The following is a 22994-nucleotide window of genomic DNA, read 5'->3' on the forward strand; positions in this document are numbered from 1 at the left end:
AACAATTTCAAAATTGCCTGTCATTTTTTGTATTTATATCTTTAAGTTAACGTTATATATGACCAATTATATAAGTTGATTGCATTACACAAAGCATATGAAAGGGGGCTTGAAAAATTGGATGTCAAAAATAAATTTTTATCATGCCTTGGCAGGCCTTGTGATTTTATCACTTGTTTTTCTTTGAGGGTAGTTGAACTTCGAAATTGATGGCCCAGGAGGTTCGAGCCTGGGTCCTTACTCACCTTGACCACCAGGCTACGAGCCATCTCTCTCTCTCTCTCTCTCTCTCTCTCATGACAGGCAGAGGGGTCTCGACTCTCGCTCTCCAGCACTGTCTTCCGGCTATTTTCTTTTGCATCTGCAAATGAGGGTCAAGTCGAGGGCTACGTTGGCCGTTCCTGCGGGACAGCATACTTTCAAGGTGCGTAACGCTGGCTCTCTTTGGGTTTTCTTTCTCTTCGTGTCCTGCTCTCTCTCTCTCTCTCTCTCTCTCTCTCTCACACACACACACACACACACGCACACACGAAACGCACACACTGTCAACTTTCGGTTGATGAATATCCTGTAAGCATCACTGGTTTTGTGTCCACAGAGCGGCTGCAAATCCACTAACAAATCCACTGAACATGATGAGAAGTCAAAATCAATGAGTTTTTCTCTTCTGACTGGATTAAGAGCCTGTGCTCAGCAGAAGGATTTGTACCAAGTCAGTAGGATACACACTGAGCTTCGCAATAGTGGGCTACTTCAGAAAGATGCATATTTTGGAAACACACTGGTGAGTGCGTATGCCAAATGTGGTGCTCTAATGAAAGCACAAGAAGTACTTGATGGGCATCCTCTCCGGGATGTCGTCTCTTGGAACGCATTGATTGCAGGATATGCCCAACATGGTCGTGGCAAGGAAGCTTTGAGCTGTTTTCACCGGATGCAAAGTGAAGGCCTTTCTCCAAATGCAATCACTTATGCTTGCATCTTGAAGGCTTGTGGCCTTATGCAAGACCTTCACATGGGTGAGAGAATTTCCAATGAGATTGCTAGTCAAGGGCTGTTGGAGAAAAATGTCACGCTTGGCAATGCTTTGGTTGACATGTATGCCAAATGTGGTGCTCTCGTGAAAGCACAAAAAGTGCTTGATGATCTTCCTATTCGGGATGTTGTCTCTTGGAGTGCGTTGATTGCAGGATATGCCCAACATGGCTGTGGCAAGGAAGCTCTGGGCTGCTTTAACCAGATGCAACGGGAAGGCCTTTCTCCAAATTCAATCACCTATGCTTGCACCTTGAAGGCCTGTGGCCTTACGCAAGACCTTCACGCGGGTAAGAAAATTCACGATGAGATTGCGAGACAGGGGCTCATGGAGAAAAATGTCGTGCTTGGTAGTGCTTTGGTTGATATGTATGCCAAATGTGGGGCCCTTACGAAAGCACGCAAAGTTCTTGATGAACTTTCTGTCTGTAATGTCGTCTCTTGGAGCGCGTTGATTGCAGGATATGCCCAACATGGCTGTGGCAAGGAAGCTCTGGGCTGTTTTCACCAAATGCAATGGGAAGGCCTCTCTCCAAATGCAATCACCTATGCTTGCGCCTTGAAAGCTTGTGGCCTTACGCAAGACCTTCACATGGGTGAGCGAATTGACGATGAGATTGCTAGTCAAGGCCTCTTGGAGAAAAATGTTGTACTTGGCAATGCTTTGGTCGACATGTATGCCAAATGTGGTGCTCTTGCGAAAGCACGGAAAGTTCTTGATGGGCATCCTCTCCGGGATGTCGTCTCTTGGAGCACGTTGATTGCAGGATATGCCCAACATGGCTATGGCAAGGAAGCTCTGGGCTGTTTTTACCAGATGCGAAGGGAAGGCATTTGTCCAAATTCAATCACCTATGCTTGCACCTTGAAGGCGTGTGGCCTTATGGAAGACATTGATATTGGTGAGAGAATTCACAATGAGATTGCAAGTCAGGTGCTGCTCGAGAAAGATGTAGTGCTTGGTGGTGCTTTGGTCGATATGTATGCCAAATGTGGTGCCCTCACAAAAGCACGAAAAGTTCTTGATGAACTTTCTGTCCGGGATGTTGCCTCTTGGAATGCGTTGATTACAGGTTATGCCCAACATGGCTGTGGCAAGGAAGCTGTGTGCTGTTTTCAGCAGATGGGAAGTGATGGTTTCTCGCCAAACGAAGTCTCTTGGAGTGCTCTTATAGGAGGATATGCCAAGCAAGGTCTGGCTGAGGAAGCTTTGAATTGTTTTTGTTGGATGCAAGACGAGGGCACCACCCCAACTGCAATCACTTTTGTTAGTGTGCTCAATGCATGTAGCCACTCAGGTCTACTGGATGAGGGCCAAGTGGTTTTTGATAGCATGAGGTTGAAGTATGGCATTATGCCAGAGAAAGAGCACTACACTTGCATGGTCGATCTTTTTGGGCGGGCAAGGCATTTTGACAAAGTTATGAGAGTAATCAAGATTATGCCATCATCTGATTATCCTCCAGTTTGCGCGGCTCTTCTAGGTGCTTGTCGAAAATGGGGAGATGTGGAGCTTGGAAGGTTGGCTTTTGAGCGTGCAATAGAATTAGATAAATGTAATCCTGCAGCATGTGTTAATGAGTAACATTTATGCAGCTGCTGGCATGAAGGAGGCAGCACAAAACATTGAATGCATGAGAATCGGGAATGGTGCTCGGGAGCAGCCAGGGTGCAGCTGCTGAACTGAAGCAAGTGGAAAGGTTCATAGATTTGTTGTTTGGGGATACCATGCATCCGCAAAGCGGAAAAGTTTATTTGAAGCTACAAAATCTTGAATTTAAAATGTCCCAACATGGGGGTGGGTCTCACAAAATATACCGCTTGATTCAAAGACGGTTTTCTTTCTCAGCATTCTGAGAGATTGGCCATTGCTTGTGCAATCATCAATATGCCACAAAGGACTGATATATGCATCACCAAAAGCATGCGGGTATGCAGGGATTGCCATGCTGCTACCTCATTGATATCCAAAATAGAGAAACGAAAAATAGTGGTCAAAGATGCAAATCGCCTACACATTTCTGTAGGTGGAAAGTGCTCTTGTGGTGATTATCATTGAGAAAAGGTTTGGAAATTGTCAATTTGAAGAACTCAAAATTTCATGGGTGCGTCTTGTATTCTACTTTGAAGGAAGCCCAGGCATAGCCAACCTTCTGACAAAAACTCCCGACATTGCAGATTAGAACAAGATAATAAGATTGTACTACTTGATTACATGCTGTTGAACATCACTTGACCCATAAAAACCCAGCTCTTTTTCAGCGAGAAACCCAGACTAAGCATGAAGATCCTTGTTTGCTAGTCTGAGAGCCGATCGTAATGCTTGAGCGATTCCTACATGTCAGACCTGCTTCTCTTTGCTGGTGCCTCGTTTGGACGAAACAAGCGGAGGCGAGAAGAAGTAGAGAGAGGTGCCGCTGCCTCGTTTGAACGAAGCCTGCAGAATGGGCCAGCCCCCCTTGGAAAAGAAGGGATGCCGGCTCTTTTTCAGCGAGAAACCCGGACTAAGCATGAAGATCCTTGCTTGCTAGGCTGAGAGCCGATTGTAATGCTTGAGCGATTCTTGCATGTCAGACCTGCTTCTCTTTGCCGGTGCCTTGTCTAAACGAAACAAGCGCATGTGAGAAGAAGTAGAGAGAGGTGCTGCTGCCTCGTTTGATTGAAGCCTGCAGAATGGACGAGCCCCCCCCCTGGAAGAGAAGGGTTGCCGACTCGTTTTCAGCGAGAAAGTCGGACTAAGCGTGAAGATCCTTGCGTGTTAGGTTGAGAGCCTATTGTAATGCTTGAGTGATTCTTGCACATCAACCTGCTTCTCTTTGTTAGTGCCTCGTGTCATGTGCACATCTAACCCTATGTGTACGTGGACAAGCTACTCCAAGACATGGGTTCAGTTCAGTCAGTTAGCCTAGCTTCGGAAGTGATCTCGTACCTTTGTGAGTCTGTCACGCAGACCGTGCATGTCCAGACACTTAGATTAGATGCATATCCTCTAGTTGCACACAGCATGATCATCAGATTTCTATCAGAACGCATCAGGAGCATTTTTACAGTGCAGACCTATTTTTTCTATTTTTGACATTTTTCACTTATTATTTTTAAGTGACTTTTGTTGGGAACTAGGTAGGGCAATTTTGATAAGCAAGTATATAAGTAAACCTAGCGCTAGCACTTTTTGGTAGAAGAGGTAGCAGAAACTTCGCGTTCTACAAGGACTTTCTCAATAGGACCTCCACAAGAGACCCTAGCGTTTTCTGCATCAGCCACAAGGTCTAGCGTTTTTGCATAACAGACAAGCCCCGCCGTTTTGCGTTGCAGATCAGCCTTGACAACAATAGGATAGCAGATTAGCCCTAGCGTTAGCAAATTTTCTCAGCAAGATCAGAATTCAGCCCTGGCGTTTTTGCATCAGTATAACCATCCAGCATTTTGTAGATCCACCGCGACGAAACGCAGATCTAGACTAGCGTTTTCAGTTTTCAGCATCAAGACTCCGCAGAAGAAGTCTCAAACCTCGCAGACCTCACCTTCTCACAGCAGATCCTCGTCGCATGGTCAGATCCAACGCAGTTTGCAGATTTAGCTCGGAAAACGCAGATTTCAGCATCTGCGTTTTCAACGTGTCGCCATCATCGCCGTCGTCACCGACATGGAGTCAGAATTCAACAGATAAAGATTTGCAGATTTCAGCCATTAGCGTTTTATGATTTCAATCCGTCTCGTCGTCGTCCTGATCGTCGATAAGTCCATTGCGTTGTAGAGATTTGTGCAATCAATAGTAGACCGCTCTCGCCATAGAGAGTGGGGCCTTAGGAGGAGGGTTTGACAACTTGTCTGGTGTCGTATTCTTCTCTCTCTATCTCTCAGTCTCAACACCTTCATTCACAGTGTTTGCCTCTTTGTTTTGTGATCATTTGCACTCTCTCACTAAAGGAACGGAAGGCTCTCCCTTCCGTAAGTAAAAGGAACCTTGAGCACAGTTCGAAGCACTTATCTTGAACAAAGTTCAACATTCACTTTTGTTGCACTTTACATTGGTATTAGAGCTTTGGAAGTGTTCTATATCACTCAAGGAAAGAACCACAATAAATTTTTTTGCTTGTTGTGGTCGCACGTAACCCAAGTCCACTTTGGGCATGTCGATTCCTAATCGTATTTTTAAAGAGTGATAGGAATTCCAAGAAAAAAGGGTTTGTCCAACCTCCCCTTGTTTCTCTTTTTACTCATTGAGAGCGGACCGTGCACTTAGCGGTTGGCCAATCGACGTGAGGTGGGAAAAAGCAACCTTGGTAGTGAGCGCAAGGCCGCCAAAGGGTGCGTCCGCGGGAAAAGAGAAGAGCTCGGGTAAAGAGAAGATCCTTCTCTAACTCAAATTGCAAGCTAAAGAAGAACCTCAAGAACCCAAGACCCAAAAGACTCCAAGTTCCTCGTGAACTTAAGAACCCAAGACTTCAATGGATGGTCATCACCCGAAGCGGAATGATACTTTGCATGGAGGTGGTGAGCATGGAAGTGGCGAAGAAGAGTTTTCTCCAGCAGGAGGTTTTTTCGTCCCTTCCCTATCTATGCCAAGGATTGCACTAACTCCTATGGAGACTTTCGACAAGATGATGATGGGCATGAAGTTAGAACACGAAGGAAAGAAGTTAGAACACGAAGAAAGAAAGGTAGCTATTGAGCGTGAGCAAGCGCGCTTGGCGGCCGAAGAAAGAAAGGAGAAATACGAAGAAAGAATGGCAACCATAGTGCGTGGCGCTAGCAAGCACGCTTGGAAGACAAAGTAAGACAAACCGAATTGGATCGTGAGCACGAAGAAAGACAAGCAGAAAGAAAAGCAGAATTCAATCGCGAGAACAAAGCAAGAAAAGCGATGAGCGATCGACACATGAAAGAGTTATTGCGACTTTTTTCTATTGTGTAGGCACAGTTTGTACAGAATCAGGAGAAGGAGACTCTTTCAGTCTCTTCTTTTCCAAAGCACGATACACATGATTTGCATGATAATGATAAGCATGATGATTTGCATGATCAAGATGTGATTACTCACAAGCATGATGATTTGCAGGAAAAAGATGTGATTGTTCACAAGGATGATGGTTTAGTTAATGTTTTTTCTAGCGAAGCTAACCTCGTTGTAGATTCGATCAATCACGAAGAATTTGTGAACCGATCTTGGCTTTCGAGTTGAGGTCCAAAGAACCCCCACAGAAAGATTCGATCAATCACGAAAACCCGATCTTGGCTCTCAAGTCGAGGTCCAAAGAACCCCCACAAGAAGTATTTAGTGTCCGAATGATTAGTCAGCACACATTGTTCGAGTGTTTCAATCGTGATGCTTTCTTGTATTTTAGTCACCGTCCTTATGTGATCCCTTTTCACAGGCATGACATATTATACGCAGAGCACGATTCACTCATGAATGAGCACGGATGTATGTGGATTATTCATGAAAAGATAAAATGTTTGTATTCAAGGAATTCACATTCCATGTCTCTTCCTTGGCATGACACAGTATTCGAAAGAGCACAAGAAGGATTGAGCATCAGACACCGGCATTTCCATTGTGATTTGCCACAGTTGATTGATTTACATCAGAAAGTCAAGATTTCCATTGTTTGCGTGTGTTTGATGAACGGTTTGGCACTCCGTCTATATGTTCATCTACATTGCATGCACAGTCTCTCAAGCAGACTAGAATTTTTTCAGTCACTTTACATGGAATGGGTATGTTCATGTTTTTGTGTTGGAAGTGGTTTTAGGAATTTTCATCCTTGAAGATTCTTGAAGAAGGTAGACGCATGACTATAGACGAAGTTGAACCATTGAAGCAGCCACATATGACTTTGTGTCGTTTTCGGTGCGGCCCAAAGAAGCAAGCGTTGTAGACATTTATGAATTTCAAGTATCGCATGACCCACGCATTGGAGTGGGCCGGCGAAGAGTCCTTTCTAGGATTCCAGAAGTTGTTGGCGATCTCCTTGGACGCCATACAATCGAGTACCAGTACCTCACTTTGAAAAGGAGGGGATGTCACGTGCACATCTAACCCTATGTGTACGTGGACAAGCTACTCCAAGACATGGGTTCAGTTCAGTCAGTTAACCTAGCTTAGAAAGTGATCTGACACCTTTGTGAGTCTATTCGCAAACCGTGCATGTCTAGACACTTAGATTAGATGCATATCCTCTGGTTGCACACAACATGATCATCAGATTTCCATCAGAACCCATCAGGAGCATTTTTACAGTGCATAGACCTATTTCCCTATTTTTGAAAATTTTCACTTATTATTTTTAAGTGACTTTTGTTGGGATCTAGGTAGGGCAATTTTGATAAGCAAGTATATAAGTAAACCTAGCACTAGCACTTTTTGGAAGAAGAGGCAGTAGGAACTTCGCGTTCAACAGACACTTTCTTAGTAGGACCCCCACAAGAGACACTAGCATTTTCTGCATCAGCAGCAAGGCCTAACGTTTTTGCATGACATACCAGCCCTGCCATTTTGCATTGCAGATCAGCCCTGGCAATAGTAGGATAGCAGATTAACCTTAGCATTAGCAGATTTTCTTAGCAAGATCAGAATTTAGTCGTAGCGTTTTACATCAGCATAACCATCTAGTGTTTTGCAGATCTATTGCAATGGAACCCAGATATAGACCAGTATTTTCAGTTTTCAGCATCAAGACTCCGCAGAAGAAGTCCCAGATCTCGCAGATCTCACCTTCCCGCAGAAGATCCTTGCCACACGGTCAGATCCAGGGCAGTTTGTAGGTTCAACCCAAAAAACACAGATTTCAGCATCTGCGTTTTCAGTGTGTCGTGGTTGTCGCCGTTGCCACCGACATAGAGTCAGAATTCAGTATATAAAGATTTGCAGATTTCAACCATTAGCATTTTCAGATTTCAGTCCGTCTCGTCGTCGTCCTCATCGTCGGCAAGTCCATTGCATTGTAGAGATTTGTGCAATCAATAGTAGACCGCTCTCGTCATAGAGAGTGGGGCCTTCGGAGGAGGGTTTGACAACTTGTCTGGTGTCGTATTCTTCTCTCTCTATTTCTCAGTCTCAACACCTTCATTCACAGTGTTTGCCTCTTTGTTTTGTGATCATTTGCACTCTCTCACTAAAGGAACGGAAGGCTCTCCCTTCCGTAAGTAAAAGGAACCTTGAGCACAGTTTGGAGCACTCATTTTGAGCAAAGTTCAACATTCACTTCCGCTACACCTTACATCTCGTTTGAACCAAACAAACGAACAAAAGAAGTAGAGAGAGATGCCGCCGCCTAGTATAAACCAAGCCTTATTTCTCCACCCGCATCTCTTTCCTTTGCTAGTTGACTTTGGTTCACGTGTTAGGCTACGGTCACACGAGGCGTAGTTATCTGTTATAGATAATTATGCCAACTATGCTGAGATAGAGCATTAACTGAATAACTAAGCCTCTTAAATGGTCGCACAAGGCTTAGTTATTCATTCAACCTCCCAAGTATGCCTTGAATATTAAAACTATGCCAAAATTGACACATTTACAAAGGGTAGGAATAGTTATTCATTTAATGCTCTTCTTTGCATGTGACCAAGAATGAGGCTTAGTTACCAGTTCAAATAATTGATAACTAAGCCTCGAGTGACCATAGCCTTACTATGCTCCAGTCTTGTTGCGTTGCCTTGCAACCCCCACTTGGTTTGCTTGGTGCTGTGCATTACGTGTACATCATGTGTGATATGCTCACTTTTCAAAACTTTTCCCTCTCGTTGGATTCTATGCCGATTGGCATCCCTACCATCTTAACAATCCCGACTTCTCATGGTGAAATGCTTTGTATTTCCCATTTGATATGATGATCCCCCAACACACAAGAAGGTATAAATTTTATTATTTGACTTCCTTTTTTGCGTGATGCACTATGTAACTCTGTTGGATTAGAAGTACTACTCCATTTGAGGTTTTCTTTCTCTCTACCTATTTCTAAGACCTCAGATTGAAGATGGCCACAGTAACGCTTTGCAGAAAGTGGATGCTGGCTATCTCAGATCCTTGCCACTACTTAAGGTGAGGATCGTCTACCCCTCACTCAGCCTTGGGACATTTTTGTCTTACTTTTCTTAACAATTAAAAGGGAGAAAGAGGAGTTTTTACTTTGCTGATTTTGGTGATCACTTAACGTATTGGGCTCTTCTCGCCACATGGAAAGAGTAAATATGAAAGATTTCTTATAATGCCTTATCTAGAAAGTGGGGGTGCTTTTGGAGTATATAGAGGACACTTCCTCCGATGATTACTCGTGTTTTCAATTTTGTTGTATCATTTTAGCTCTAATTTATAGCGAAGAAATGCTTTGGTAAACCAAGCTTATACTAATCTTACTGTACATTGCTCTCAACTTAAGGGTGTTACTAAATAACTGGTGCCAATGGGAGATAAATTTTCTTCTTAAAACTTTGGCAATACTCGAATTCTATCCTTGTTGAAGAGTGGAAATATTGTGCCAAATAGTGGCTGTATCAATGATTGAGATGTTTTCCTTTTACTTCACTAGTTTCACTCTACTCTCCTTATCATTGTGATGATGATGTATTACTTGAATGAGATTCTATTTCTAAGAATGGTTTTGGAATTTTAGTCATTTTGGTATAAGGAGTCTATGCTCAGAGTGATGGTCTCTCATTAATTTGTTTTTAGTTAGCTGCTTAATTTTGATCCTAGCATTAGGAAGCAAATGGAGTCTTTTTATTTACTGTGGATTAAAAATGAGATCATGGAATGGGCAAATAGGTGGATGCCGTGTGGATTGAAATGGTGGGTATGGTAGGGCCTAAAAGTAAGCGGTCAAATTTGTACTCTTTTTCAAATATAAAGAGAATCTCTTATAAATTAAAAAAATTGAACTTTTCTCTAAAAAGATGAGACAAAAATCAATCCTTTTTCTCTCTAGTGGGTACCAGTTTCTTCCCCCCTCTCTTAAAAGGGGATCCCTTCAAAAATGTGTTGATCATTCCATCCCTCTCTCTACTGTACCATCTCTCACTTTTCTTCACTCTATCTTGCAAGTTGTATCTCTTTCCTCAATGTCACTTTTCTCTCCCAAAAAGCTCTACAATAGAAGTTTGAACCTCCTTTTCCTCCTCAAGCTCTTCATTGCTCTATGAACCTCACTACACACCTCTTGGTGAAGCTCTCCATTGCTACATGAACTTCACTACACACCTCTACCTAAAGCTGAGGATTTGCAGCATATCCCTCTGCTAGATCTTCCTTTTTTTTTTTCCCTCAACAGGTTTCCTGTTCCGTCTCCATTAAGATCTCTAGAGTGAATCTACTTCCCTCTATAGCTTCTTTACATCATCTTCCCTATTTAGCCAACTTACATGTGGGAAAACATAGCAATAAGTGGCATTGAACGTCTTTGTGAACCTTCTAATCTTGCTCTTTATGTAGCTGAGAACATGGATGTGCATTGATTAATCATAAATGTTTGTGGGCAGGTTGTGCTACTATACTCCATGACTCGATGACCTAGGAGTGTTACTGACTCCATTATTTGGAGCAATGTACAAAATGATAGTGGATCTTGGGTGATGATAAACTAAAACCGATTGATGTGGGTGACAATGCAGCTCAGCTCAAGAGGTGCACACAAGGTCTCAAAGAGCCAATAGCTTCTCGGGCACACCACTGGAAGGGAAGAGTCATGGAGCTCAAACAAGATGATAGGCGGTTCGCAAAGGTATAACATGTGTATGTCGCTTCACAATTGAAGCTAGAGACAACATTGGCTCCATCAAGGTTTCCTGCAAATTGTAATTTCACTTCTCTATCAAGTTTCTAAATTGTCTATTTTGTGCTTTCACCTTATACGTTACTTTTTATGAATATAAGATTTTCATTGCTTGTTCATGCTTGCAAATGTTTTCCCATCCGATTTTGTAGAGTGGGAGCCAATAGAGTCCTTCACAGGGACCTTTAAGGCCATCCACGCCGATCTTGGCAAATTACTCTATGCTGGTTGTCCATCAGCTTGACTCACAAGAAATTTTTTTAATAACCATACTTATGTCACGCTTATGCGAAAGGGGTAGGTAAAATTTCTCTGGTTCACTCACCAACATTGCAGAGTCTAGAATGGCCTAAGCTAGATAGTGCCTTGATAGCAGCAACCAAAAGGAGAATCAAGGTGGATGTGCATGAAGGAATGAAGTACACCTATGGTTCCCAGAAAGCAATGTAACATAGTTTATGTCTCTTCATGTGTTTTTGTATATCTTTTGATTGCAGAGTGTTCACAGGACACCAACAATGTGGACTTGCAAAGGGAAAAGTGCAATGAACGGCTTCCTTGCAGTTGGATGGGAGACCAAGGTGGTCAAATGCTAGGGAGATTGAACTAAGTGCTCTATAGATGGTAAGAAATTGGTATTTAGATACCATATTGCGAAGAATAGCCTATCAATGGTCTTTCCCTACAGAAGATGGAGGCTAACGATGGGAGAATGGGAGACACTACACTCTGATGTTGTTGTTAGAGATATCCGTTGACTTAAAAATATACCTCCATGATGATGCGGTGCACGATATGTCTGTGAATAAAAGCTTGCACCTCAGTCATCTTCACGAGTATCTCAATCTAAGATATACATTGTCCAAGTAATATGTCTTTGTAATCAATGACAAGGTTGTTCAGTTCAAAAAAGTGAAGAGTTTGCTTTGTGAGGATATTGTGTTTCCGTAATGTATTATCGTAAAAGCTTGTAAGTAATGCAAATTTTGCTCCCATTAATGAATAGGGTGTTTGGCATATCGTCTCTGAGCATATTTTTTCATTTTCAAGCTGTTCAAGATTTCGATTGAAAAATTCAATTTTATTGATTTGGAGCGCGAATGCCTTCAACCTCGGTGTCTTTTGATGCTTTCTTGCGTAATTTTGTTAATTTGGTGTTAATTTTTAGTGTTTTCAAAAGCGTGACAAGTCACTTTCTGGGTTTTTAAAGTTGATTTCACATTCACAATACTGTAGCTTTAAGCTCGCTTGTCATCTTCTTCGCAAACGAACCCATGGTAATATCTTTTGACACACTTCTCGCACAACTAAAAAAGGTTGGCCTTATAGATCGAACACATAGACTAGTCAACGTATTCAAGGGGACGATCGACATGCATGCCATTGTCAACCGCCATGCAGAGACATTCCAAAGCTTTCTTGACTACATGGCGCATCACATGGAGGAATATGCCATAGTGTTGGCGGTGGTGGAGGAGCTGACTGCTTGACCCATTGAGGAGGGTCATATTTATACTTTGTCCTCCTCTCCTCCTAGGCCAGCTCTTCAGGTGCGAGCTTGTATTTCTTCTTTTTTGCACATTATTTTTCTCTTTGGGGAATCTTTGAAGGCTTAGAGCTCCCAACTTTCGCTTGTTGGGCGGCTCGAGATCTGTCCTTTGCCACCTTCTTTGACTTTGCTTGTCAGGACAAGGGTCCTATGGGGCAAGGCCCAACCTAGGGGGTCAGGGACCTAGGCCAAGGGCCTGGACTGGACCAGTGCGGACTGGGGATCCGCTTAGGGCAAGAGCTAGGAGCTAGGCCTATATAAGGGGCGGTAGGGAGGAGGATCCTATGTTCAGTTACCCTAGGTCTTATATTGGTATCAGAGCTCAGGAAAGAGCGAGCTATGGAGGGGATGTGGTTGCATGGCCATGCATGGCAAGGTAGGGTCATGGCTGCAAGGTCTCTTCCTCTCTCTGTCTCTTTGTCTCTCCCGGCCGCACGAAACGGCCCCTGCAGAGCCGAACAAGGTCGACATGGAAGCTCGCGGGAAGGGGGTCTTAGTCAAGGAACGGGGTGGCTGTGACCATCATCAAATCAGGAGTTCTCTCCCTCGTTCTGTTCGCCATACCCCATGGAGTCTTTTTCGACACACAGTCGCCCCCTGGTTCGGCCTGTACGGCGCACCATGGCATGGTCTTCTTCTGCGCAGATGACAGCCGCCATCGCTGTGAGGTGAGAAGGAGTCCACACGTTTTATTTATTTTTAACTTTGGATGCCCTAGGGTGCCCAAAAGGCCACCCAAGGGGCCCATCCCACCATGGCAAAAGCCTGCAACACCTTGGCTTCGAGCAAGGCCTTCGCCTACCCCATGAAGACGGTCCTCAGGGCCGCATGCACAAGATTTCCCAAGGGGAATGATCTTGTTGCAAGTAGTTTTGACATTTCGATACGGTTGCAAGCCTCGAGCTGTTCAAGGAACACACAAGCTCCAGAAAGATACTTGCGAAGCATGATGAGAAATCATGTAGCAGTTCCCGATTCTATGAACGGTTCTTTGACAGCTAAATTTTGCTACAAGCAACGCCTACTCTTGGCATTAATGAGATCCAGAAAAACGGAATCCAGGTAACTTCTTTAATTTTTTTTCATCTTAACACTTTGTGAGTGTACATGTACGATCATCCAAAGTGTGCCGGCATAAAGGCTATATCCAAAGACGCTCATGGTCACAGTTTGTGTAACCCAACTAGACCATTGATGTTTTCACAAGCTCTCAATTCAGTTGCAAATCGGGACCAGTCATTCGATTTTCGGGTCGGCAAGATTTTTTGGCAGGTGTACTAACCGAGGTAAGCAATTGATTTTTGTTTATTGAACATCTGCTTGCTAGCTATGATATGCAACAGCTGTGCATACATTTTAGGCACACAAAGCACAAGCAGGGCTTGTGAAAATTATTGTAAGCACCAAAAATTTGATTGGTCTAAAGAATGGACTCAAGCATGGCTGGAGTACCAACCGCCTTGCTCCACAGCACAGCTTCCCAGCGGTTTCATTTTGATGAAAAAGCATAGCAAATTGGCACTATTTTGGAATATCAAGGAGATTGGCACATTCTATTGCTTGACTTGATGAAGGGGGCACATTGTTCAGCATGGCTGACTCCTTCTTACTGTGTCTTCAAGCTGACAAAGGATGCTTACCACATAAAACTGGTTAATTTCAATTGCAACTGCTCGACACGGTCGATTCTTTTTGTCATGATATCTGCCATCACATTCGTTGGCTCTCAGCACAAACATATTGATGTGAAGAAAGGCTTCAATTTATGACTCTTACATTGAGATTTTTTTCGTTTGGAGTATGCTATGAGCACACGCCTTTGGGGAATTTCTCCATATGCCTACATGATATTTCATGCCAACTTTCTCTCGCGCAACGGAGATGAAGATCTACATTTGAGCGAGTTTTTCTTCCCACATCTCAAGACAACTGGCTGCAGCACGATGACCAGGTTAGACCATGTTCAATACTGTTTATTTTTCTAGTTCATACATTTACATTGGAAATTAATGCTTTTGTGCAAAGCACAGTTCTTTGACAATGTTACATGAAGCAAGGCTTCTCCCTTGTGCCAAGGTACTGCGCAATGACTTGGAATCACGGGCAGTGGCACACAAGTTTGAAAAAACTGGCAAAATAGGGCATATCACTTCATAGAATCCCTACCAGTTTAGACTGTGCAAGGCACTAATGGTTTTGGCCCTCACGTTTGAGGCCATCACTCTCATCAGGGGCTTAAAATCTGTATGCAAGGCATGCTAACCAGGTGGCATGAATTCCACCGCTTCAGAGATTACGCTTCTGCTATCACACCAAACACTCTGTCACGGAAAAACTAAGTTCTGGAATTTTTAAATTTCTGGGTACTATGAACACATAATACCACTACATGGAATCTAAATCTAGGACTTATTTCACAGGCAAAGTGCCATATTAAGTCATTTTTGTAAAGTCACGACCCCATACATGGTAAGTGGGTCAAACTATGGCTTGTGTTTTCTGTTACCTCTCTTGATGACAATGTTATACAGGCAGAGCATGCTTATAGGGTAAGCTACAAGTCCGGCATAATATGCATCAGAGGACACAGATTTGGCACAACTTATACAAGCTCGTCACTTCAGGAAAGTTCTCAGCCCACCATGCTATCCTTATCTCTCTTTCTTATTTCTCTCGAAGAATACTGCATACTTTCTAAGAAGCTTTTGCTACATGTTTCACTAGTGAGTCCTCCTGAGCCAAGATGCTCTAACTCTCAGCTAGTAATTGGGCAAGATGCCATCCACATTAGTCTTCATCGGTTCAACGATTGAACACTAATTTCCATGAGGGCTATGAGCCACACACACTGGCTAAGAGCCATTGTTAAATATAGGGTAAGATCCACTTGTTGGTATTCCTTGGATGATTGTTCTCACGATCGAATAGCTCTACCTAGTAGAGTACCCATTGATGTTAATTGACAAGCAAGTGTCTTGTCATTATGGATGTTTAGGGTATCATTTTTGCACTACATGTTTTCATTGCGGCGCTCAAGTGCGTTTTTTGATAATCTTAAACTCACACCAGCTGATCTCTACCACGGAGTATAGACGCAGCAATCATTTGTGACAGCATGGCTATCCATAAGAGATCGGTAGTTCACTTGTGTGGGTCTCCTGATCTCTCTGTAGCACTACGGAGTGTCTATGGACATACTCATTTGGGGTAGGACACGATAGGTGATTGCTACATCACCCCATAGGCATTAAGGATCACAATTTGATCTGCATTGAAGATCCCAGTTGATCTCGCCCAATTATACTTTCAAGGAAAGAATTCCGTAATCTACCACGCGGTAGTAGACGAGCACACTTTTCAAGTTGATTCCACTCAATCTGTACACGGTTAACTATGTTGGTTACCGTCATCTGCTAGTTGAGCAGTTTCTACAAAGAGTCTTATCAAGGGGTTTGACTACGTAGACTAATCCAAAGGCTTGGTTTGCAAGGGCAACACCCCGGGTTTTCGGTTCAATGCCATTTGTTCTTTCAGGTAGGGGACGTGCTCCTCTCCATTTGAATACGGGTAAGTGAACATTACGTTCAAATCTCCAGGTACACATATTGATTTGGTGTTATTCCATTTTTAGTATGCTTTGCTTGGCTTTTCAAGATGTATACGTACACTTGAATGTTACAGAGCCATGCCAAGGGCATGTCAGCACAAAGTATTTTCACCCAAGTGTCCAATCTATCTTTCTGCCTTATGCTGTTACGAACCTACTTGTAGGGTTCAATTTGGCACATGTTGTCACATGGGATACAACATGGTCTCGGAACTCAAGGAGTTCGGTTTAGCGAGTGTGGAGCAAGGCTAATGAGGGTCCCTCTCACTCCCATCGTAGAGTGTTTGCAGTTATCTCCACACACAAGTACATCTTGTACTTGAAGGATGTTCTTTTTTACACATCTTTACATGAGACATATTCCACATGTGGAGAATATGAGTCTCTGGACTAACACTGGCGCCATTATTTCAATTATGTGTCACGACAAAGTCCCTGGGTGCTCCTCACATCTGTTTTCTAGACCATTTTTAGCACGACGTATCAGGAGCGATTTCGTGGCCAGAAATTGTCGGATTCTTAGAATGACTTGTTAAGGTACAAGTACTGATACACAACATTACAGATGGTTGTTTATACATATAGCAAGGCTATAAGTTGTTAATGAAAAAGTTTCAGTGTCTGTATCTAGAAGTGATCAATGTTTCACTTTCTATAGATATTCAGACGTTTCAGCAAGGCTTGCAAAAGATTGCAACTAAAAGTATTTAGTTTCTTTTCAGAACTATTTACATTCCTTAATGTGTGCTAGGCGCATCACATTTTCCATAAGTATTGGCAAGGATCATTATGGATATACAAGTGCGGGTTAGTTTTTGCTAAATGCATGCACACTAGGTGTTAGGGGCCCTAGTGTTTAGCACAGGTGGATTTGGAACGGCATGCATATTCCTCAGGTTGTTGCTTATGAAGCATTTTGCACTCTATGTGCACTATCTCTATGAGATTATTTCTGGATCTACTAATCACCAATATAGGTCATGGCTCGGTCTGGGCGTTTGTGGATTTTTTCAAGTTAACCACGATGGTTATTTTGGACATTGTTGATTCCTCACCAATGTTATACACTACGGTGATTCCTCGTTTACCAGTCATCTGGGACGACTGTCTGTAAACCGTGAGAAAAACACACCTCAGTACTGTCAGTTATCCAAGGGGATATGCAGATTACAAAGAGTAATCTTGTGCTAAAGGATCTACTAAGAGCATACGTTAGCACAACGCATTTATGAATATATGATTTTCTCCCTATTCTAGAATTTGCTTAATTACGATTTTCGACTTTGAACACCTCTTGTGGTGGGGTTGGAGATTGTGTCAATAATTTCATATGTCAAGGACTTACCAGGTGTGCTGACAAAGTATGCTGGCAAGTAACCTTCATTAGGGATGAACATGTAGTTCTTTGTGTTCCACACTATTTAGAATTCTAACACGAGGACACTCCCTATCTACGAACTTTTCAAAATAGTCAGGCGAGTAGGAAATCTGGCTCACAATTGCATGGAAAGTTACGCCAAGGTGTCCTTGCATTATTCCAGTACCTTCAGAAGATCTGAAAACTGGTTATGCCTTTGGACAACTCTTAGTTGTGGTTACTCCTTTACAGTACTCAAGTGAGTTATAAATGGAGTTACCATTTAGACCCAAGTGACTCTTAGTTGTGGTTACTCCTTTACAGCACTCAAGTGAGTCATAAATAGAGTTACCATTTAAACCCAAATGGTTGCAAACGGACAACAATGTTGAAAATCAAGATGTTGCTCTTGGTTTCATTGAACCTCCTCACTGCACCAATTATTGGTCATACAGACAACTGGCTCAGTTACGGGACGTCAATAAAGAAAACATCAGTATTCTTAAGAAGATATTACTACTTGTGTTTTTGAGGACGAAAACTCTTCCTTAAGGGGGGAATAATGTCAGGACAAGGGTCAACCTAGGGGGTCAGGGACCTAGGCCAAGGTCCTGGACTGGACCAGTGCGGACTGGGGATCCGCTTAGGGAAAGAGCTAGGAGCTAGGCCTATATAAGGGGCGGTAGGGAGGATGATCATATGTTCAGTTACCCTAGGTCTTATATTGCTCATGCTTGTAAATTAACCAGGTGGTCTCTCTCGGCCTTGGCTCTCTCCCAATCCTCCTACTCCCTTTGTCTTCTATCTATCTCCTGCTTTCTTTGTGCTTCTCTCTCAACTTACTCTTTCTTTTGCCTCTCTTCATTTCTCTTCAATCTCTTGGCTTTTTGAGTTTCTTAAACGAGATCATCTGGTATTACCTTGATCACCTTTTGTTGAACCACGGGGCAAACTTTTGTTTGGTGAAATTGCGCTGGTTTCTTAAGCGCCAGGTGGTGTAACAATAGGTGGGACCTCCTTATTTAGCAGCAGACCCCGGTATTCTTCTTCACTTGTTCTTGTTTTTTGTGTGGATCTCTGTAGAGATGAGATTGGTGGGGGATCTAGCAGAGGTGTGTGGGTGGCATGATTTAATAGTGGGAGATCACCAAAAATCTTTTGCATGGTGGTTTGATCCTTTGGATTCAAAGGTTGGGGAGGTTGTTGGGTGTTTGGAGCGGGTTGTGGTGTTGGGTTATCCACATGTGGTGGGTTGAGGTTGTGGATTTGAAGCGGTGGATTCAACATGAGTTGTTGATTGCGGATTTATTATGGTGTGAGTGGTGGTGGTGGGATTGATGTGCATAGTGCTTTGCTCTTATGTATCACCCATGTGGTGCAAGATATGAGTGCGTGCTTGTTTGGCTCGAGAGGATCTCCTAGAACTTGCTAATGAGAAACGAGCTTCAAGTTGTGAGTTTTGACTTATATAGTACTTGAAATTTTTAAAATTTATAAAAAACTTAATAAAACTAATAATTTTTAAAAAAATTTCCAAAATAGATGAAACCTCACGCACAAAACCACGGACTGTGTCGTCAAAAAATCATTTGGCATTACAATGCATGTTTACAATAGAAATGCTTAATGTCAAAAATTTATCAATTGTCTATCCAATGCCTGCCATTTTGTCGCCTTGTCTCCAATCAAACGATATTTTGCACTCAAAGCATGATATGATTGTGATTGTCTCATGTTAACCACTATTGCTATTTGTGCATTTCAAACTTTCTTGCACTCTGGTCTTCTTCCTCTCTCTCCCCACTAAAAATCTATAGAACCAATTGAGCATCTCATGTAGGGCATTTCTCCTTTTCCTTCCACCTCCATGATGTATATTTTTGAAGTATATTTCTTTTGCTTGATAGTGTGAGCGCTCCATTCTTTGGCTATTCCAGATGCCCAATGAACCGTAGGTGTTGAGAAAAAATGCACCATGTACAAAAAAAATGTGTTGAAGAAAAAAACATGCTTTAGCTCAAACATAGATGCATTTTGACTCTAGAAACCAAGTGATCAACCCACCATGTAATGTGTTATGTGTGTTTCCTCTCAGGCATCAACCATTCGTGCTGTGAAACTATTGATTACAAAGGATTCAAGGTGGATATCTCATCAGAGGTTAGTTTTGCCTTTTCAAGCAAACAAAAAATATCATCAACAGACTGCCATACACAAGCGTGCTTAATTTCAAGGGATGCTTTGTTACTTCTATAGGTTGTAATGTCACACACTTTTTCCACAACTGAAACTCAATGTAACTTTGGGAGTCAGAATAGTTTGGAAGCAAATGCCTAGCTTTACAACCACACATACATATTTTATTAGGGCAATCATGTGTACTTCTAGATGCCTTCTAATCCTTTGATAGCTCAACTGCACCACCGTAGAGACCAACACTAGATAGAATAGCCTTGACTTCTCTTATGCACTTTTTCATTCTTTGTGTAGGCTCCATACACTAAGCATAATTAATATGAAGCATTAGCAACTTATCAAGAATTCGTAGACGGGCATGAAGGGTACACACATGCATATTGGTCAGTGGAATTGGTAGATTAAGATGCCCATTTGGATCATCCATGTCTCCATTAGGGGGTACACTTTGATCACACCTAAGAATACTTTGAAACCATTGCACACCTTTCATACATTTGACTATAACTTTGTCACCCTTTTCCTTACCACCCTTTGACTTGTTGGCCTTTGACCTTTCCCTTAATTCTCATGGAGGCTTTACTGTGACAACAATAAATGCATGGAAAGGGGGTCATTTCACCTTGCTTGCACCCTAGCATAAACTTGAAAGTTTTCCAAGTCTGCTACCAAATGCCACTCCACTTGGAAACGCACCCAAACCTGAAACTTGTAATCTTTGTCCTTCATGTTGTTGCTGAATGACATCAACGATTGGCGTGTGATTGAAATACCATTTTAGGGACTCATGTGTCTCTTGCAAGAGATAAAAATATACTAGACACTAAATACTATTCTCTGGCTGAACACCTAAACACATGTTTTCCTTCTCGTTAGAATATAGCTCAACATTGATGCCCACCAAGTCTCTGTTCATCAGTGTAACGCTTACTCTTTTGAGCTGTTGACCTTTTCCAATCTGACACTCATTAAGAACACATAAAAAATATAACTTTACCATCACACTCTTACTTTGTCAACCCATAGAATCTGATCGTTGAATTCTGGAGCTTCAAAAAGATAACATACACATTGTTGAACTCATTGTAGCAAAAGGATTTGCTCTCTTTTAGACATCCTCCACATATTGAAATCCACCTAACAAACTTGCACATTTTTTCACAACACTGACACTATAAGGTAATGGCAGTAACTTAAATAGTCCTTTTGCCCTGTGTCCTTGCATGACAAGGATTCATAGGTCTTGAAACTTCTTTCTACATTGTCACACACCTCCATCATCTCGTGAGGCGACACAATGTTCTTTAGTTCACTAAAATACTTCTGGCATAAAATTTTGACTATGCTAGCATTGGATGGATCATCCAATAGCTCCATCAACTTCTTTGGCTTGATGATATGCTGTAATAGAGTACGTCCTATCGCTTGAGCATTGGAATCAATTTCCATCATCATTCAAGACAAATTCTTGCATATTAAAATAAAGTTATGATAGCTTGTAGGAAACGTAGCAAATTGAAATCTTGCATTCTTACCCTTCCCTAGTTTGATGGATTCAATTCTTTCAAGCTCCACCACTTGAAGATAGCATAAACATCACTTGTCTCTTCCGCTTACAATGTAGTAGCCAAGGGGGATGTGTGTGAGATGATCGATTCACCGGTGTATATTATGCACAGTGTGTTGTAGTTGAACATAATAGTCCAGTCAATGCTCTTCTCCTTTCTTGATGATATAATTTTTTATTAAGCTCCGCTATCTCATCGTTCAGGTGCTTCGTCTTCTCATTGGATTCCTTGTTGACTTACTAAGTATCCTTCATGTACTTCTCCTATAATGACCGATATGCAGCACAGAGCGGTTTTTTTGCTTTCCTTTCATTGACAAAAGTTGAATACAGTCTCCAACAATAGCCAAACCGGCTATCTTTTCCATCTTCTACAAAATGTTGTAGCTCAGCAATATTTCAAAAGGGTGGTGATGCATTGGTTAGAGGATCACTAGGGTAAATATGGCCATCAATCCATAAGTTGATTTCTTTGTATCCAATGTTTTGTAGCTGATCTGCAACATTGGGACTGGATGTGCCAAGTCGCATAGTAGCGTACTCCTGCTCCAAATCAGCATTTAAAGAGAGAGAGCAAATCTGTAACCTTGGAGGATCTGCACTTTTTGTCAGACGTAGGCAGAAAATAATGCCCCTTCAATGATTGGGAGAGGGATGTGACAAGAGAGAAAAGGAGAGAGAGAGAGAGAGAGAGAGAGAGAGAGAGAGAGAGAGAGAGAGAGAGAGAGAGAGTTGGCTCACATTTTAGAGAGAGAATGCAATGGCATAATATGAAAAATCTACTTTTCTAGCAAGGGAAGGCTAAAAGTGCTTCCTTTAATGAGATCTAAGTGAGAGAGAGTGGTTTATATGCAAGAGAGAGAGGACAAGTGTGGAAAAAGATATTTTAGAATTAAAGAATATATATTATAGAATTCAGTTACCCACTTCTCTTTTGGGTTAAAATAGTCCATAGAAATGGCATTTTTAAAAAGCCCACCATAGGCCTTTTTGCCCACTCTTTTAGGCTTGGTAAAACTTGGCTTAAGCTTTAGGCTGAAAGCAAGGGATGGTGGTATAAACTTGGTTTTCCTTGAAACCACATAGGCTTGGTTGGTTTCTTGAGTAGAACAAGACTAAAGTAAAAGAGGACAAAAGGAGAAAAATTAAATTGACAATATTTGGAGTTTTTTTAAATTTTAGTCTTTTCAAAAAAAAAGTCTCATAAAAAATTGACGTGGGGGGGATTGAGATTCTGCTGCTCTCTCTCTCTCTCTCTCTCTCTCTTTCTCTCTCCCCATGAACATCCTCTATTCTCTGTAGAGTACCATAGCCCTGTGTGTGTGTGTGTGTTTGTGTGTGTGTGTGTGTGTGCATCCATGGCAGCTCATGCCAATACCATATCTATAGATACGATATGGACGCTGAGCATGATCCCTTCAATAATCTTGAGTCAGGGATACTTGCATTTATAGAGGGTTCTATCATGGGTACCTTGAGCATTCACAAACCTGCTAGCAACTAAGAATTTTTGCAAGGTTATTGGGCACAAAAGAAGCGTGAGAAATGACGTAAGGAACACAACCTTGCCAAATCAGCTGAACTTTCTACAATCAAGTCAAGGAAAAATATATGCAAAGCCATGTCTAGATTTTGGTGTTAGCACACCCAAGGACTAACAACAATACAAAAAAGAGAAATTCTAGAGTAGCCTTCCTCCATGAGAACGTGAAGAGTAACAAGATGATCAAGGGTGATATGAGGTTGATGGAAACCCACTATCCTTTTCTTTTCAGCCCATTCACTCAATAAATTTTTCATAAGAGAACCAATCATTATAATCCATAAGTTATTATATTCTTTGACATTCCCTCCCTTATACAAAGGCTTGACTCAATTAGTGCTTCAATGACACAACGTACCATGTTGAA

At 42.1% G+C, this 22994-nt stretch overlaps 1 protein-coding gene across 1 annotated transcript; it reads left to right on the top strand.

The window, feature by feature from the left end:
• The first annotated feature begins 210 nt into the window (after nt 1–210).
• Nucleotides 211–4091, top strand: LOC147436947 (pentatricopeptide repeat-containing protein At4g18520, chloroplastic-like). The gene is made up of 2 exons (XM_086486343.1): nt 211–424; nt 599–4091. The coding sequence occupies exons 1-2, from the start codon at nt 368–370 to the stop codon at nt 2618–2620; spliced, it is 2079 nt and encodes a 692-aa protein (XP_086342469.1). The 5' UTR covers nt 211–367; the 3' UTR covers nt 2621–4091.
• Nucleotides 4092–22994: the final 18903 nt, after the last annotated feature.

This window comes from Adiantum capillus-veneris, chromosome 17 (assembly GCF_014529385.1).
Source record: "Adiantum capillus-veneris isolate H3 chromosome 17, ASM1452938v2, whole genome shotgun sequence".
Classification (NCBI taxonomy): Eukaryota; Viridiplantae; Streptophyta; class Polypodiopsida; order Polypodiales; family Pteridaceae; genus Adiantum; species Adiantum capillus-veneris.

Excerpts from the sequence above, each read along its gene's own strand:
- LOC147436947 (XM_086486343.1), top strand. The coding sequence starts at position 368 with ATGAGGGTCAAGTCGAGGGCTACGTTGGCCGTTCCTGCGGGACAGCAT. Across the intron at positions 425-598 it reads CGGGACAGCATACTTTCAAG|AGCGGCTGCAAATCCACTAA; the intron begins GTGCGTAACGCT and ends TTGTGTCCACAG.